This window comes from Miscanthus floridulus, chromosome 10 (genome assembly GCF_019320115.1).
Source record: "Miscanthus floridulus cultivar M001 chromosome 10, ASM1932011v1, whole genome shotgun sequence".
Taxonomy (NCBI): Eukaryota; Viridiplantae; Streptophyta; class Magnoliopsida; order Poales; family Poaceae; genus Miscanthus; species Miscanthus floridulus.
The window spans coordinates 13,703,761-13,718,226 of NC_089589.1; the positions used below are offsets into that span (position 1 = coordinate 13,703,761).

Sequence of the window (14,466 nt, forward strand, 5' to 3'; positions counted from 1 at the left end):
CAAGACGGCTATTGTTATCCCCTCTTCAACATAAACATGCCGGAAGAGGCAGCTCCAGCTTGCAATTATGTGTTTTTGTGACCCTTCAAAAAAAATGTGTTTTTGTTTCTTTGCACGAGCAATTGTTCCTGAACAATATGTGGTCTTCAATGGTACTCCCTCCATTCCAAAATTTAATTCGTTCTGGCTTTTCTATGTACATAGATTTAAATATACACTTGAATACACATTATGTAGATACATACTGTAGTTTGTATTTAGAAAAATCAGAACAATTTATAATTTGGAATTGAGGGAGTAGGAGCGATGAGATGCCTCTATGTATTTGAAAATGATACATATCAGCTAGTTAATTAAATTTTGTTAAGGCGTGTAAGAATTGGAGAGATTAGGGAATACTCCCCTTGGATTAGTAAGCTAAATGAATCCAAAGGTGGATAGGGTCCAATCGCTGCCTCCAAATTCAAAAATTTGGATTGTGCAGGATGTCATGTGAGATGTAGGCTAGCATTTCAGAAACTGCTCCACAAGCTATAACAGGGTATGTTACTTCGTTTAGGTTAACAGCGTATTTGGAATGGAGGTAGTACTCCACAGCCAAACTGCTAGATGGGGGATATGTTCCATGTGAACCAGCATACGAAAAGCCATTACGATGTGCTCTGTTCCTGTATGTGTCGTACGCTCCTCCAGTTTCTTCCATTCAATTTATGTCCGGTTTTATCAACCATCTTTCATTTTATTATGTCCAGTTTTATCAACCCCTTTCATTTTATCTCCAGTTTTATCAACCATCTGACTGATAGTAAATGAAATAAAAATTTAAAACAAATAAACAATTGTCAATCAAGTATTTCCATTGCATGCATATTTTTTTCAAAAGGAAACCAGCCAGATTTCACAGTTTATATATACATATTGGCAAAGGCATTTGGATTGCTCAAATCAACCGAGCAAATCATCATACAGAAACTTATGCCGCCATACGAATCCATCCTGAGCAGGTGAAACTCCCAGCATGAGGTCTCACCTGCTGTTTACCGGAACACCACCACCTCCACCTTCCATCACTATTCTTCCCACTACTGCAGGGCATGACACATGACACCATCAAGTTGCCCTTACTAAACACCAGTTAACAACTATCTACGATTAGCAGCACCACAATAACATCATAACCCAGCCAAGGATAGGAAAGACGGAACCCATTTAGTAACACCACAAGCATTAATTCAGTCAGATATAACGGCTGCAACCAACTTATCCATAATCTAGCCATGGGCTTGCCTGGTGTTTACACTGGGCATTAGTTAAAACAGCATGATAATTACACTAGCTATTTTTTTCAGCGACACCATTCTCGGCAGGCCCCTCGTTCTTCACTTCGTGTGCCTGATGAGGCACCTCGCTCATTGGTTGAGGAACTGGCAGGCTTCCAAAATCTTGCGGGAAGAACTCAAAGTCTGGCCCAAAGTTGAATTTGACCACACAGTTTGGCTCGTTAGGCATTGTATACAGTGACGCGGCTGGGAAATACCTCCCTCCAGGAATGTCCTTGAAGGCACTGCCTTGGCATACTCCATTCTTGAAGTAGCATATCTCACTTCCTGCATATGCAAGAAACATGGATACTTAAACCTTCTGAACAAATGAAATAATAGATGACAGATTCTACAAAAACAGAAGTGAAAGAGCCATTGTTGGACACATCCTTTTCTATTCATGCATGCAGAACATCATATTGTAATCTAATGGGATGCAGAAGTGCACACCTATTACAGTATATGTATTGAACAATGAACACCCAGCATCCCAACATTCTAGCACTAATTGGGTAATTGGAAACCTCTCAAGCACATAACAACATAACCAATTGGGATTTCCGACTACAGTATACAAAAATCAATATTAAAGATGCAACTTATTCATTTATGGAAGCTACTAAAACATAGTTCAATATATAAATACTGAAGATGCACATTCTTTTTCATATTGTGGAAGCAACTAGTACCAAATGAAAAAAAAAGGTTATACAAGCTGCAAAGGTGCCACGATGACAGGAGATGTAAAGTCCCAAAAGAAAAGGTTATACCACAATATAAATTTTCAATTAGCATCCTAGCCCCAATAGAGTAATAAATCCCTACTGCTATGGATAACAAGGAATATCACAATATCATAACAACAGGCTAGATAAAAGAGAAGTGTAAGTAGCTTTGCATATGCAAGAAACATGGATACTTAAACCTTCTGAACAAGTGAAATAATAGATGACAGATTCTACAAAAACAGAATTGAAAGAGCCATTGTTGGAGACATCCTTTCTATTATGCATGCAAAACATATTGTAATCTAATGAGATGCAAAAGCGCACACCTACTACAGTATATGTTTGAACAATGAACAACCAGCATCCCAACATTCTAGCACTAATTGGGTAATTGAAAACCTCTCAAGCATAAAGATGCAACTTATTTATGTATGGAAGCTACTAAAACATACTTCAATAAATAAATACTGCAGATGCACATTCTTATTCATGTCTGGAAGCAACGAGTACCAAATGAAAAGAAAAGGATATACAAGATGCAATGGTGCCACACAATGACAGGAGATGTAAAGTCCCAAAAGAAAAGGTTGTACCACAATATAAATTTTTAATTAGCATCCTAGTACCAATAGAGTAATAAATCCCCACTGCTATGGATAACAAGGAATATCACAATATCATAACAACCAGCTGGATAAAAGAAAGTGTAAATAGCTTTAGTGCTGTGGTAATTGGAAAGGGAGATGCCAGCATGGGGAGAGCACAATAGAGGAAGCAACTGTGTTTAGCAAAACAGCAACAGGAATAGTTCAGTCAATTTTATTCCAGCCATCCTTTCTTTTCAGTATATTGGCATTTAGTAAACTTGATAAAGTTTGCATTTCTTTCCAGAAACAATATTGGAGTGACATCCTTTTGTTCAGATCATTTTTTTTCCTTGACTAGTCAATCTTAGCAGATGTCTCTAGTTCTCTACCTTGTTGATCAGAGCACACCATCCTGAACAATATACAAATGCTCACTCCTTTGAAGAAAAGAAGCACATACTACTGAGAAGACAACAATGGAGGCGATTAAACTTTTAAACTACTTAACAAAGATGTTCATTATCTCTGACTGAGCAGAAAAATAACTGTCATATTCTCCAAATATCATCTATACAGAAAATTTTATAAACTTATGATGCTGCTTTCAGGATAGCATCAGTTAACAACATATGCTGCTGCTCACTTTCCTTATTATGTGTTGATTTATGAGCATGCCTCTGCCCCTCTGCACTAAACGTCTTCATCATTAAGATGAAAATAAATGATTGAATGGATTATTCTCTAGGCTTTAGAGATTATTACAAGATGAATAAAATGAAAACTAGTATCTAGTGTGTGCCATGCTGATATATCAAGTTCAGACACATTTAAGTAGCCTTATGGTGTCTAAAGAGGGGCCAGGAATTTGCGTAGCAGCCTAACAGGTGAACTGGGAAAACACTGTGGCACCCTTAAATCGAAGGACAAGGGTACAAAGAGAGACAACTGCAAAGCATGAGCTATACATTTTCTGCCTAATTCAACATCAGTACACAATTACTGCATATGATTTATAAACTTTCTGCAGTCTTACTAATTGTTGTACCATTAACAGAATTGTAAAAGTAAGTAATCATGTTGTACACAATAAGATACCCCTTTTATATATAAATTTGTCATCTTGAAACCTAAGCAATTGATTTATACAACCAGTAGTATACATCATATTAAATACCGAGACACAAACAATTTACCCTAACAATGTACTGTTTTCTTAGTTGGCATTGCAATCTACCATAGAAACAAGAGCAATTAAAACAAGCATACTCACCAGGGACAGGATCGGGCGTCTTCTGCTCCTCCTTGGGGACTTGCACATGACAAGGCATTCCCTTGTACTGAATCAGGTCAGGCTGCTTCGGTTCATACCGCTCCCCATCAGGCAGAGAAATGTAGAACCCGAGGACATCTCCTTCCCCGTACCCTTCATCAGCATACTTGTCCCTCCAAGCCTTAGTCACCTTGGCGCCATCGACGTCACGGTACCCAAACCCATAGGCGTCGAAGCCGACGGGCGTCTGGAGGTCAGCCTTGTTGGTGGCCCATCCAAGTCGGGTGTGGCCAGTGGGGCCGAGGTGCACGACCTTGACCTCGAAGTACCAGGCCCCCGCCGCGACGCCGCGGGTGGCGCGCACCATGCGGAAGCCCTTGGTGCTGGACGCGGTGAGGCGGTCCTCGGAGAGCTCGATCCGCTCCGACTTGAAGACGCGGGAGAGGAGCACGGGCTGGCCGGGCGCGTCGTCGGAGCGCTCGGCGGCGAGGCGGGTGGCGGGGACGAGGACGAACTCCTCCTCGCCGGCGCCGGCGCTGGGCCTAGGGTTAGAACCGCCGGCGGCCCCGGCGGCGCCGTGGCCGGGGCCGTGGCCGTGGCCGCCCGGCTGCCGCGCCTTCTTCTTGCCCTTGCGGGAGGCCGGGCGGGTCCAGACGCTGTTGCCGCCCTTCTTCTTGGACGGTGGCTTCTTGGCGGCGGGCGGGGCCGGGGGCGCGAGCGTCATGTGCTTCCCCGAGGCGCCACCCGATGGGTTGGTAATGCCGTCGTCCGAGGCGAGGAAGGCGTCGGAGGCGTCGGCGGGGGTCGGGGTCGCGTCGGAGAAGGGGGTGTCCGGATCTAGGGACGCCGGGGTGTCAGGGAGGCTCGGGGTCTGTGCCGCGGAAACGGGGGTGGCGGCTGGTGGAGAGGAGGCCGGCGGCGGGGAGAGATCGGGCGGAGATTGCGCTACGGGTGACGGTGGCGAGGGAGAGGGCGCGAACGCCGCCGCCGCCGCGTCGTCAGCCATCGCGATGGTAGTGAGGGGATCAGTTTCTGAACTCGGGTCGGGAGGATCATCGGCTAAATAGTATTGGGCCGGGTCGGGTTCGGGCCGGACCAAAAAATGGTATTATTTTGTTGGCTCGCATCTAAACCTAACCATGGGCCGAAAATTTAGCGCTAGGTCCAGTTAGGGTTATAAAAAGTTTCGGGTTGCTTTGAGTTTTTTGTGGGCTTTGGGTAAAAATATGGGCCCAACTCAACTCAAAAAATACATCGGGTAAAAAATCTTGGCCTTGTCCCCTCCTCGCACGTTTGGTTTGGGGCGTTTGAATGGAGGGAATGGGAAGTTGAAGGTATGAACATAGAAATGTTTTGTTTTTCCCTCAAATAAAAGAAATATTTTGTGTGTTTTCTCAAAATTATACTACTTATATTTACTTATATATGAATGGAGAAATATCATAATGTATCAAAACTCGAATAGCTTGAATGAAGATATAATTGTTTCTGCTAGTGAGATATGCCACTGGATGTTGACATGGACAACTTGCATGTCAAGATATAATGTTAGTGGGGATTGAAAATATAAGATATATAGATATAGATATAGATATAGATATAGATATAGATATAGACTATGATGGAGTAGCATGGGCCAATGGTTGTTTGGCGCCTTCACTTAATAAAGCCGCTAAAGACACCTTTGATTAGGCATTTATGTGTGTTGAAGTAGATTGATATGAAAATTAATTTAATTTTCATCCCAATCCATTCCAATAGGCTTAATGTTGATACGAGTGCATCCAAACAAGCCCTCACGTGGAGGCTATGTTTAGCGGTCCGGTGTTCTAGCCTTGTAGAAACCAACGAACTACCCATTCGAGGGTTGCACGAAACCACCGCAAGTAGGGCTGCACAAAAAGTTTCAGGCTTGACAAGCTACTCAGCTTGACCTTGGACTCACAAGCCCTGGCGAGCCAAGTTCCAATACCTTGTTAAACTCATTAGCTATCTCTTGCCCCGTGAATCTCTCATGTTGCTTTTCAAACTATATCATAAATTTTTTCTATTATGTTATTATTTGAGTAATACAATTGATAGAAATGCTATTTATACTTGTTTAATGTCAATTAATTTGTAGGATTTTTGCTCTATTCAATGAAATTGGGCACAATCTTGTGCCATTTCATTCAAAACAATAATTTGTAAGATTTTTGTATTACTATATTATTTATTGCATTGTAAAACAATGACATTTACCTTGAACATGAGCTTTTTTTAGACGAGCTTGAGCATCACTATAAGCTTAACCAGGTTAAATTTGGGTCGAGCTTTGAGGTGCCACTCTAGAGTCTAGATTGAGGCATCCGCACCATGGGACTATGTTGTTATGCACTTTCCAAGTTGAAAGCCCTAGTTTGATTTTGGATAATTGATAAAACCTAGGACTAACCTTTGATCTAAGTGTGTGAATTAGAAAAGATGGTCCAATCCAAGTGATTGAGCAAGATGAGGTCCATGGTGATGGAGATGGACATGAAATGATAATGATCAAGCTCAACTTGGAAACGAAGAAAGAGAAAAATAAAACCCGAGAAGATCAAGGCAAAAGTATAAGATAGGTTCTTGTTTTGCACTCAAGACACCATAGAGGGTGTGAGTGACTTAGGATCGATAGCCGTACTATAAAGAGAGGAAATCTTTGGCTAAATGGTTTATCGAGTGCTACTAGGTGACATGATTCTTGCATATGCATTTAGGAACCTAGTGTGCTAACTTTGACCCTTGTAAAATGCTTTAAAAAATGCTAACACACGTGCACACAAGTTCTACACTTTGTGGTTAGCAAGTTGGAAGCAAGGGCGAAGTGGTTGTGGACTTAGACAAAGAAAAGGGCGAAAAAGTCCACGACCGGATGCTGCAGTCGGGGAGGACCTGCGCGTCTGGTCATTTATAGGCATTGAGCGTTTGCTGGCCGAAGACGAGGAGTTGAGATCAGACGCCGGAGCTAGTGAAAGCTCTAGTTTGGTTTTGGTGAATTGATGAAACCCTATGTGCTAACCTAGTTTATCTAAGTGATTATGAGATAGGTGGCACATTCTAAGTGGTGAAGCAAATGAAGATCATGATGTGATGATGGTGTAGACATGATGATCAAGTGCTCGGGCTTGGAAAAGAAGAAAGAGAAAAACAAAAGGCTCAAGGCAAAGGTATAAGTGGTAGGAGCCATTTTGTTTTGGTGATCAAGACACTTAGCGAGTGTGATCATATTTTGGATCGTTAGCCATATTATTAAGAGGGGTGAAACTCGTATCAAAATGCAGTTATCAAAGTGCCACTAGATGCTCTAACTCATTGCATATGCATTTAGATTCTAGTGGAGAGCTAACACCCTTGAAAATGTTTGTGAAAATATGCTAACACACGTGCACAAGGTGATACACTTGGTGGTTGGCACATTTGAGCAAGGGGGAAGAAGTTGATGAAGTGAAGGAGGTGATTGTCACTGTTTTACAGTGACCGGACGCTGAGGTTGAACTGACCGAACGCTGAGGTGGAGAGTCCGGTCAATTATAAACGAAGGAGGCGCGCTCGGTGGTGTCTGGTCCATGACCGGACGTAGCACAGTAAATGCGACTGGGCACGTAGGGTCTACGTTCGGTCATAGCTGACTTACGCTAATGTGGGTAACTGAGCGAACCTAGTGAGGACCTGACACGGGGGAGCGTCCGATCACGGGGCATCTGATGCGTCCGGTCATAGAAAATCACCTCTAGAACCTCTTTGTAAACGACCTAACGTCGAGAAGCTAAGGAGAACAGTGTGTCCAGTCGTGCCTTGGTCGTGGCACGCGCGCGAGGGCTGACTGTGCATCGATGCGTCCGGTTGCTCTTTAATCGCACTAGGAAGGCTCAGACGACCGTTGGGATCACACGGTGGTGATTCAAAGCAATGACACGTGGCACAAATCCATGGACCGGATGCTGGGCGTTGCGCATCCGATCAACCTGACCGACGTGTCTGGTCACCATGATCTATGTGCAGTGAGGGGGCCAACGGCTCTATTTTGTGTGAACCTCTATTTAAGCCCCATGGTCGGCTCAAGCTCACTCTCTTGGTTATTTGCATTGACATAGCTACCTTGTGAGCTTAGCCAAAGCCCTTCCACTCATCTCCATCATTGATTCATCATCTTTATGAGATTGAGAGAGAATCCAAGTGCATTGCTTGAGTGATTGCATCTAGAGGCACTTGATGTTCATGTTTTGCTACAGGATTTCCTTGTTACTCTTGGTGGTTGCCGCCACCTAGATGGCTTGGAGTAGCAAGGATCATCAAGCAGGGGAAGGTGCTTGTCTCTGGCTCTGATCATGGTTATTGTGAGGTGTTCTTGACCTTTCCCCGGTGGAGAGCCAAAAGGTACTCTAGTGGATTGCTTGTGGCTTGTGTGATCCTCATCTTATGTTGGTTGTGCAGCACCCTATTGTGGGTTTGGCGTGTGATGCCAATTAGCGCGTGAACCTCCAAGTGAGTGAATTGCCACAACGAGGACTTGCTTGTCGGCAAGCAAGTGAACCTCTATAAAAAATCTTGTGTCATCATTGTCCAAGGATTTCTTGGCATTCATTCTTTGTGATTGATTGACTCCATTGGTGATTGGCTCATGTGGCAGAACCGCTCGAAATAACATGCTTTTAGAGGCGCTCATCTTTCATTATACACTAAGCACCTCGAAAGTGAGCTACATCAAACAGTTTCGTCGAGCACACCCTAAGGGAAAACTCGAAACAATCCATATTTTACATCTAGAATCCAATAATGAGTATGAGCTTACAATACTTAGTCTATTTCATACAACCAGAGTTATTGGAAATTATTTATTACAATACCAGAGTTCAGAGTGCGATAATTAAACAACAGAATAAAAATAAACATCTTACCCGACTAGTGGGAATAGTTTCCTGACTCCAAGGAGTATGAAAGACAATATGGGTTTGCTATTTTCTTTTTGTTTACGAAAATCATTACTAATAGTTCATCCTTACAGTCAAGTTTTATTAGTAGTTATGATTACTTCATTAGCTAACCATTCTAGGTAAGCACTTGTTCTACTTTCAAGCAAGGGTTGAGCAATCAGAACAATTTCTCCATCTTTCATCTTTTAGTTCTTACTATGGTGCTAGACCATAGCCAAGTCATACTGTCCCACAGAAACGATGATTCATGAACCAATGTATCCCATCTGTGTACCCTGAGACACACACCCTGTTTGTACCCTAGGCACAAACAAGACCAACCCATTCCACTCCTGTCACAGGGGCTAGGTCCCCGTCCAAACTTAGACTCCAAGCCCCCACACTCAAGATCCGATCTCAGTATGGTGCTTAGACCTCCACCTTTCCCCGCCTCCAATCAGTTGGTCTAGAAAGAGCCGAAACCCACAACAAGAGCGTAACGAGCCTTTCCGCTCCCATAAGCAAGTATGTGCTCAGGACAATAAGTCTGTGACCTGACTACCATCCACAACAACAGACGATCCTTAATCGACACAAACAGGGAAAATAGTGTAACCAAGCTAAACCCCGTTAGCCGTGGGACACAACCTGTTACACCCACCAATACCCATACCATATCCCTACCCTGTCTCCATTTTTCCTTTCATCATTTTATTATGAGAGTAATAATAATCCCCTATTGTGAGCAACGGTAGGTTACTCACGCTACCGATGACCTAAGCATAGCATCTACTCGAACCTGCACTAGTAAGACTCTTAGGATAGGTGTATCTATGCATGTGGTTTCCATAAAATTCCTATAACGTAAATGCACACAACATATATAAACAGTGATTATCAAAAATAAGGGGTTATGCACCGGGGCTTGCCTTAGGCAGGCGCGGTGTCAGCTGAGTCAGTCAGTGGCGGCTCCGAAACCTCCTCCTACACGGGAATCTCCTCCTCGTACTCCTCGACGATCTCCTCAAACTCATGATGGTCATGATCTCTGCCAACTCGTTCTCTGCATGCATGCGATAATGATGCAACACTTAGCATTTAAGCAATAGCAACTCCTTAACTAAGAATACACATACTAAGCTACTAAGCTAGCTCTAATGACTAAGATACTAAGCTAACTATCATCTTTACCAAGCAAAGTGTTGGGTTCAACTTACAAACACCTAGCTTTATAAATGAAAGATATATCTTTATTTCTACTAATGATTTAATGCATATTCGAAACAAAGAGCATTTAACTACCCTAATACTTAGTCTATTCTAAAGCAACAAAACTTATAGTGAGCACATAATAATACAATGAAGCTACCATAAAAATTTTAGTACTAAAGCTATCACCAATTTACCATAAAAATTCCTACAATATTTAACCTAATAATATTAAGCACTCTCAAATGACTTAATAGCTCCTGGTATCAACATGTATATATATATGAACTAAATACACTAACAGATAAAGCACAATTTTAGGAACCTAACAAAATTTGTTTCACAATTTTTGGACACCTACATGATTTTATATGATTTACCAAAGATCAGCTCAAAAATTAAATTAGAAAACTAATTCGAATTCCTTAGTAAAAGAAAAATGAAATCTCCCACACGACCCACACGCGCGGTCCGCGCGACACAGCGTGCACACGCGAGCACACGGCGGCCCACGGTGCGGCCCACGCGAGGCCGGCCTGCAGCGCGAGACGACCCATAGCGGGGAATGTCGCGTGCGCTGGTGATTTTGCAAAAGAGACCTCAAACTTCTCCCAAATTATGACTAAGTACTAATACTATTTCCCCCTCTCTCAAACCTTCTCACTTAACCCCCTGGCTTTCCTAGAATTCCTCCACGCGTTCACCCAGCAACCCAGTGCACGGCGGTGCGGCGAGCGGTGGCACTAGGCGCCTACGCCGGCCACCTAGGACCTGTGCGAACCCACCTAATGGGTCAATCACCATCTCTAACCTGAGCGGCTACGCTAAGCGACGGTGAGGGTTGGCGGGACGTGCTGGAGCAAGCTGTAGCGACACACGATCATCCACGAAGGCGGCGCAGCTGCCTCGACGATCTAGAGCACCTAAGAACCTAACTGGATAGCGATGGAGCATCAGTAGACTACCGTGAACCTAGCGGAGGTAACTGTTGGGGTGGAGGATGGTGGAGGAGGGCCGGCCACGTGCGCCTGAGCCGTGTAGCGACGCACTGTGGCGGCACGGTCGCGTTAGCAATGACGGGGAGGCGGTAGCGGTTCCGCTGACGTGCGTAAGGTGGAGAGGGAGGCAAGGCGAAGCTAGTGGTGCAAGTTAATTGGATTGGTAGGGACGGTAGGAGGGCTACCCTCATCCATGGCCGGACGCTGCCTTATCGGCACGGCGGCGGGAGAAACTCCAAATTAGAGCTTGGCCATGCGTGCATCAAGGCTGGGTGGGGTCAGGTGACGAGAGGACATGATGGTGAAGCCATGGATGCACTGAATTGAATGGAGGTGATCGATCACAGGGTAATTTGATGGCATCGCTCGACGGCGGCAACAGAGGGAGAAAGAGAGAAAGAGAGAGATGGGGTGCGGCAGGTGGGCTCGGCTCGTCCTCGCCTTGGCGGGATGTGGTCAGCATGAATGTGGAGGCCCACGCGTAGGCTCTAGTAGACAGGCGCTCGCATTTGTGACTAGCGTGGCCCGCGTGCCGTAGTGCCATTAATGACAAGGAGACGACGAGCCCGACCACGTGCGCACGGCAGAGGCGGCATCGCACTAGGCCGGCAGCGGCGCAGAGATGTAGAGTGAGTCACAGACATGATGGCGAGGCGACAGTAGTGGCTGCGGCGTGGCACAGGGCGGTAGTGCAGCAGCACGACGGGGCCGACGACAGCACTGCCCGGCTGCGCAAGTAGCAGCAGCGACTCCACGCGCCAGGAGCCAGCAGCGGCCAAGCCATAGCCAGGCCAAAAACAACCATGGCCGGCCACGCACGGCAGCGCGCGTGTGCACAGGACAGCCAGCATGGCGACGCCGAACGCCCGAGCATGGTGATCGTGCCCACGCGGCCAACCAGCCCAAAACCATGTCGTGCACGAATTTTAAAGCGCCAATAAAAATTAAACTGTTGCTTCTGGACCTTAACCATCTTCACCATATTCAAGATGGCATATGAGACTACCAAATTGAGTTATAACACTACACCACCCCTTAATCCAATCTCTCAAAATAATTTGCTAAACATAGCAATGTCTAGTTGTTGACAAACCTGGAAATTTTCTAAGTTTTTGAGTTGAACTTGATTTCAATTTGCAATTTCTAGGCTAGTAGAAATATTAGTTTGTAATATCATTTTTCGACAACAAGTATTTCACTGTCATCTACAAAGTTTGTACTTCAAACTTTATTTAAGTATCACACACATGTTCTATAGTATTTTTGCTTAATAAAAATTGGTTTTCAACCCTACTTGATATACATGAGCTATTGCATCAACTTTCATTTAACATTTTTTATTGATCATTTTCAGTTACAAGAAATTTATCTACATATTCTATCACATGCATTAACACATAAACATGATGCTCATGACATATTTTAGTAAATGATTTAGGGTGTAACACCGAGGGTGTTATAGCTCATCCCTCTACACGGCGGTATAACACTCCATGCTTCCTGTGTATTTACATTTCTTAGTGTAGCTTGGCCTTTTAGTGTAGCTAGTTTTGAGCGCAAGCAAGTGTCGGTCTAGTTTAGTTAGTGAAGCTCTTTAGTTAGTCTTTGAGAGCTCACTAACTTAGAATAGTGACTTAGACTTGTATGCTTAGAGACAATAGCAATTAGAATTGTGGTATATGACTTGCTTTTTAGTAGGCTAGTGCAATATTCGCTTCATCTCATATTTGTCTAACTGGTTTACTAAGTGTTGTTGTAGAATTTTTTAATAGTCTATTCACTCCCCTCTAGCCATTCGGACCTTTCAAGTGGTATCGGAGCTGTGGTCACCGTGATTTGAGGCTTAACAACCTTCGGTGTCAATATGGCTCAAATCAACAACACCAAGAAGCCACCCCAATTTGATGGCTCCAACTATCCCTATTGGAAGGCTAAGATAACAACATATATCAAGTCAATCAATAGGAAGGTTTGGAAGGTAGTGGAGACCAAGATTGAGATTGCCAATGAGAAGGCTCCCACCGCCACCGAAGAAGTATTGCTACAAAATAATGACATTGCTCTTAGTGCCATTCATGATGCATTGGATGAGAGGACATTTGAGCAAATCAAGAATATTGAGATGGCTTATGAGACATGGAAGAAGTTTGAGGAATCATTTGAGGGCACACAAGCGGTGAAGGGTGCCAAGGCATATATTCTCAAGGAGAAGTTTGCAAGCTTCAAGATGAAGGAGGATAAGAGTGTGCCAGAGATGTTCCATAGGCTTCAAGTGCTTGTCAATGATATCAAAGCACTTGGAGAAAGAAGTAAAAGATATGGACTTCTCCTACAAGTTCTTGAGATGCTTACCATCGAGATTTGACACATTGGTTACTATTCTAGTGAGCAATGATTTGGACACTATGACACCAAACCAAGTGTTGGAAGATGTGATGACCGATGACACATATAGGGATGATGATGAGAAGGAAGAAAAGAAAGAGAAGTAAGGTGAGAATAAGGATGAGAAGAAGAAGAGTGTGACATTCAAGGCCACATCATCCAAGGGCAAGGCAAAGCAAGAATCATCAAGTGAAGATGAAGACTTGAGCTTTGATAAGATGGACAATGAGAAGATGGCTCTCTTTGTCAAAAGATTTGGCAAGTTCATGGTGAAGAAGGGATACCATGCTAGAAGGAAGAAGTCTTCATCCAAGAACAAGGAAGAGTCAAGAATGTGCTTCAATTGTGGAAGCAAGCTCAATGTTCATACAATAGCGACAATGATGATGATAACAAGAAGAGCAAGAAGAAGGACAAGAGGAAAAAGAAAGAGAAGGACAATATGACCTTCAAGAAGAAGAAGAAGGGTGGTTCATATGTGGTCACTTGGGATAGTGATGCTTCCTCAAGTAATGATGACAAGACCACCAAGAAGAAGTCTCTTGCAAGCATTGCTATCAATGAGAAGCCTTCTATCTTCGACAGTCCATCATGCTTCATGGCTAAGGCCACTAAGGTACAAACTTGTGATGATGGATGTGATGAGGAACATGATAATGAAAGTGAAAGTGATAGTGACAATGATGATGAACCAACTAAAGATGAACTACTTGACATGTTAGATGATGCTAAGGAATATTTTGACATTAAGAGAAGGGAATGCAAAGACTTACGAAAGGAACTAAAAGCCCTTAAGCAAGCTTTTGATGAGCTCAATACATCTCATGAGAGGCTAGAGGAAGCCCATGAGAAGCTTGACAAGGCTCACAAGAAGCTTGAGAAAGCTCATTCCTCTCTACTTAATGAGCAAAGTGTGAAAGAGCATGTTGTAACATGTGATGTAGGCTTAACTTGTGATATAATTGATAAATCATTCTATAAGCCTATCATTGTTGCTCCCACTAACCCTTCTTGTAGCACATCTACTTCT

The 14,466-nt window shown here is 43.7% G+C and overlaps 1 protein-coding gene across 1 annotated transcript; it reads right to left on the bottom strand.

The window, feature by feature from the left end:
- Positions 1-839: 839 nt before the first annotated feature.
- LOC136487693 (protein TRAUCO) lies at positions 840-4,932 on the bottom strand. The gene is made up of 2 exons (XM_066484793.1): positions 3,908-4,932; positions 840-1,607 (listed from the first exon to the last, which is right to left on the bottom strand). The coding sequence occupies exons 1-2, from the start codon at positions 4,911-4,913 to the stop codon at positions 1,333-1,335; spliced, it is 1,281 nt and encodes a 426-aa protein (XP_066340890.1). The 5' UTR covers positions 4,914-4,932; the 3' UTR covers positions 840-1,332.
- Between the last annotated feature and the right edge of the window lie 9,534 nt (positions 4,933-14,466).

Bases quoted from the DNA above. Each gene is read 5' to 3' on its own strand.
- LOC136487693 (XM_066484793.1), bottom strand. From the start codon at position 4,913: ATGGCTGACGACGCGGCGGCGGCGGCGTTCGCGCCCTCTCCCTCGCCA. The intron at 1,608-3,907 runs GTGAGTATGCTT...TTGCATATGCAG, and splicing joins GACGCCCGATCCTGTCCCTG to GAAGTGAGATATGCTACTTC.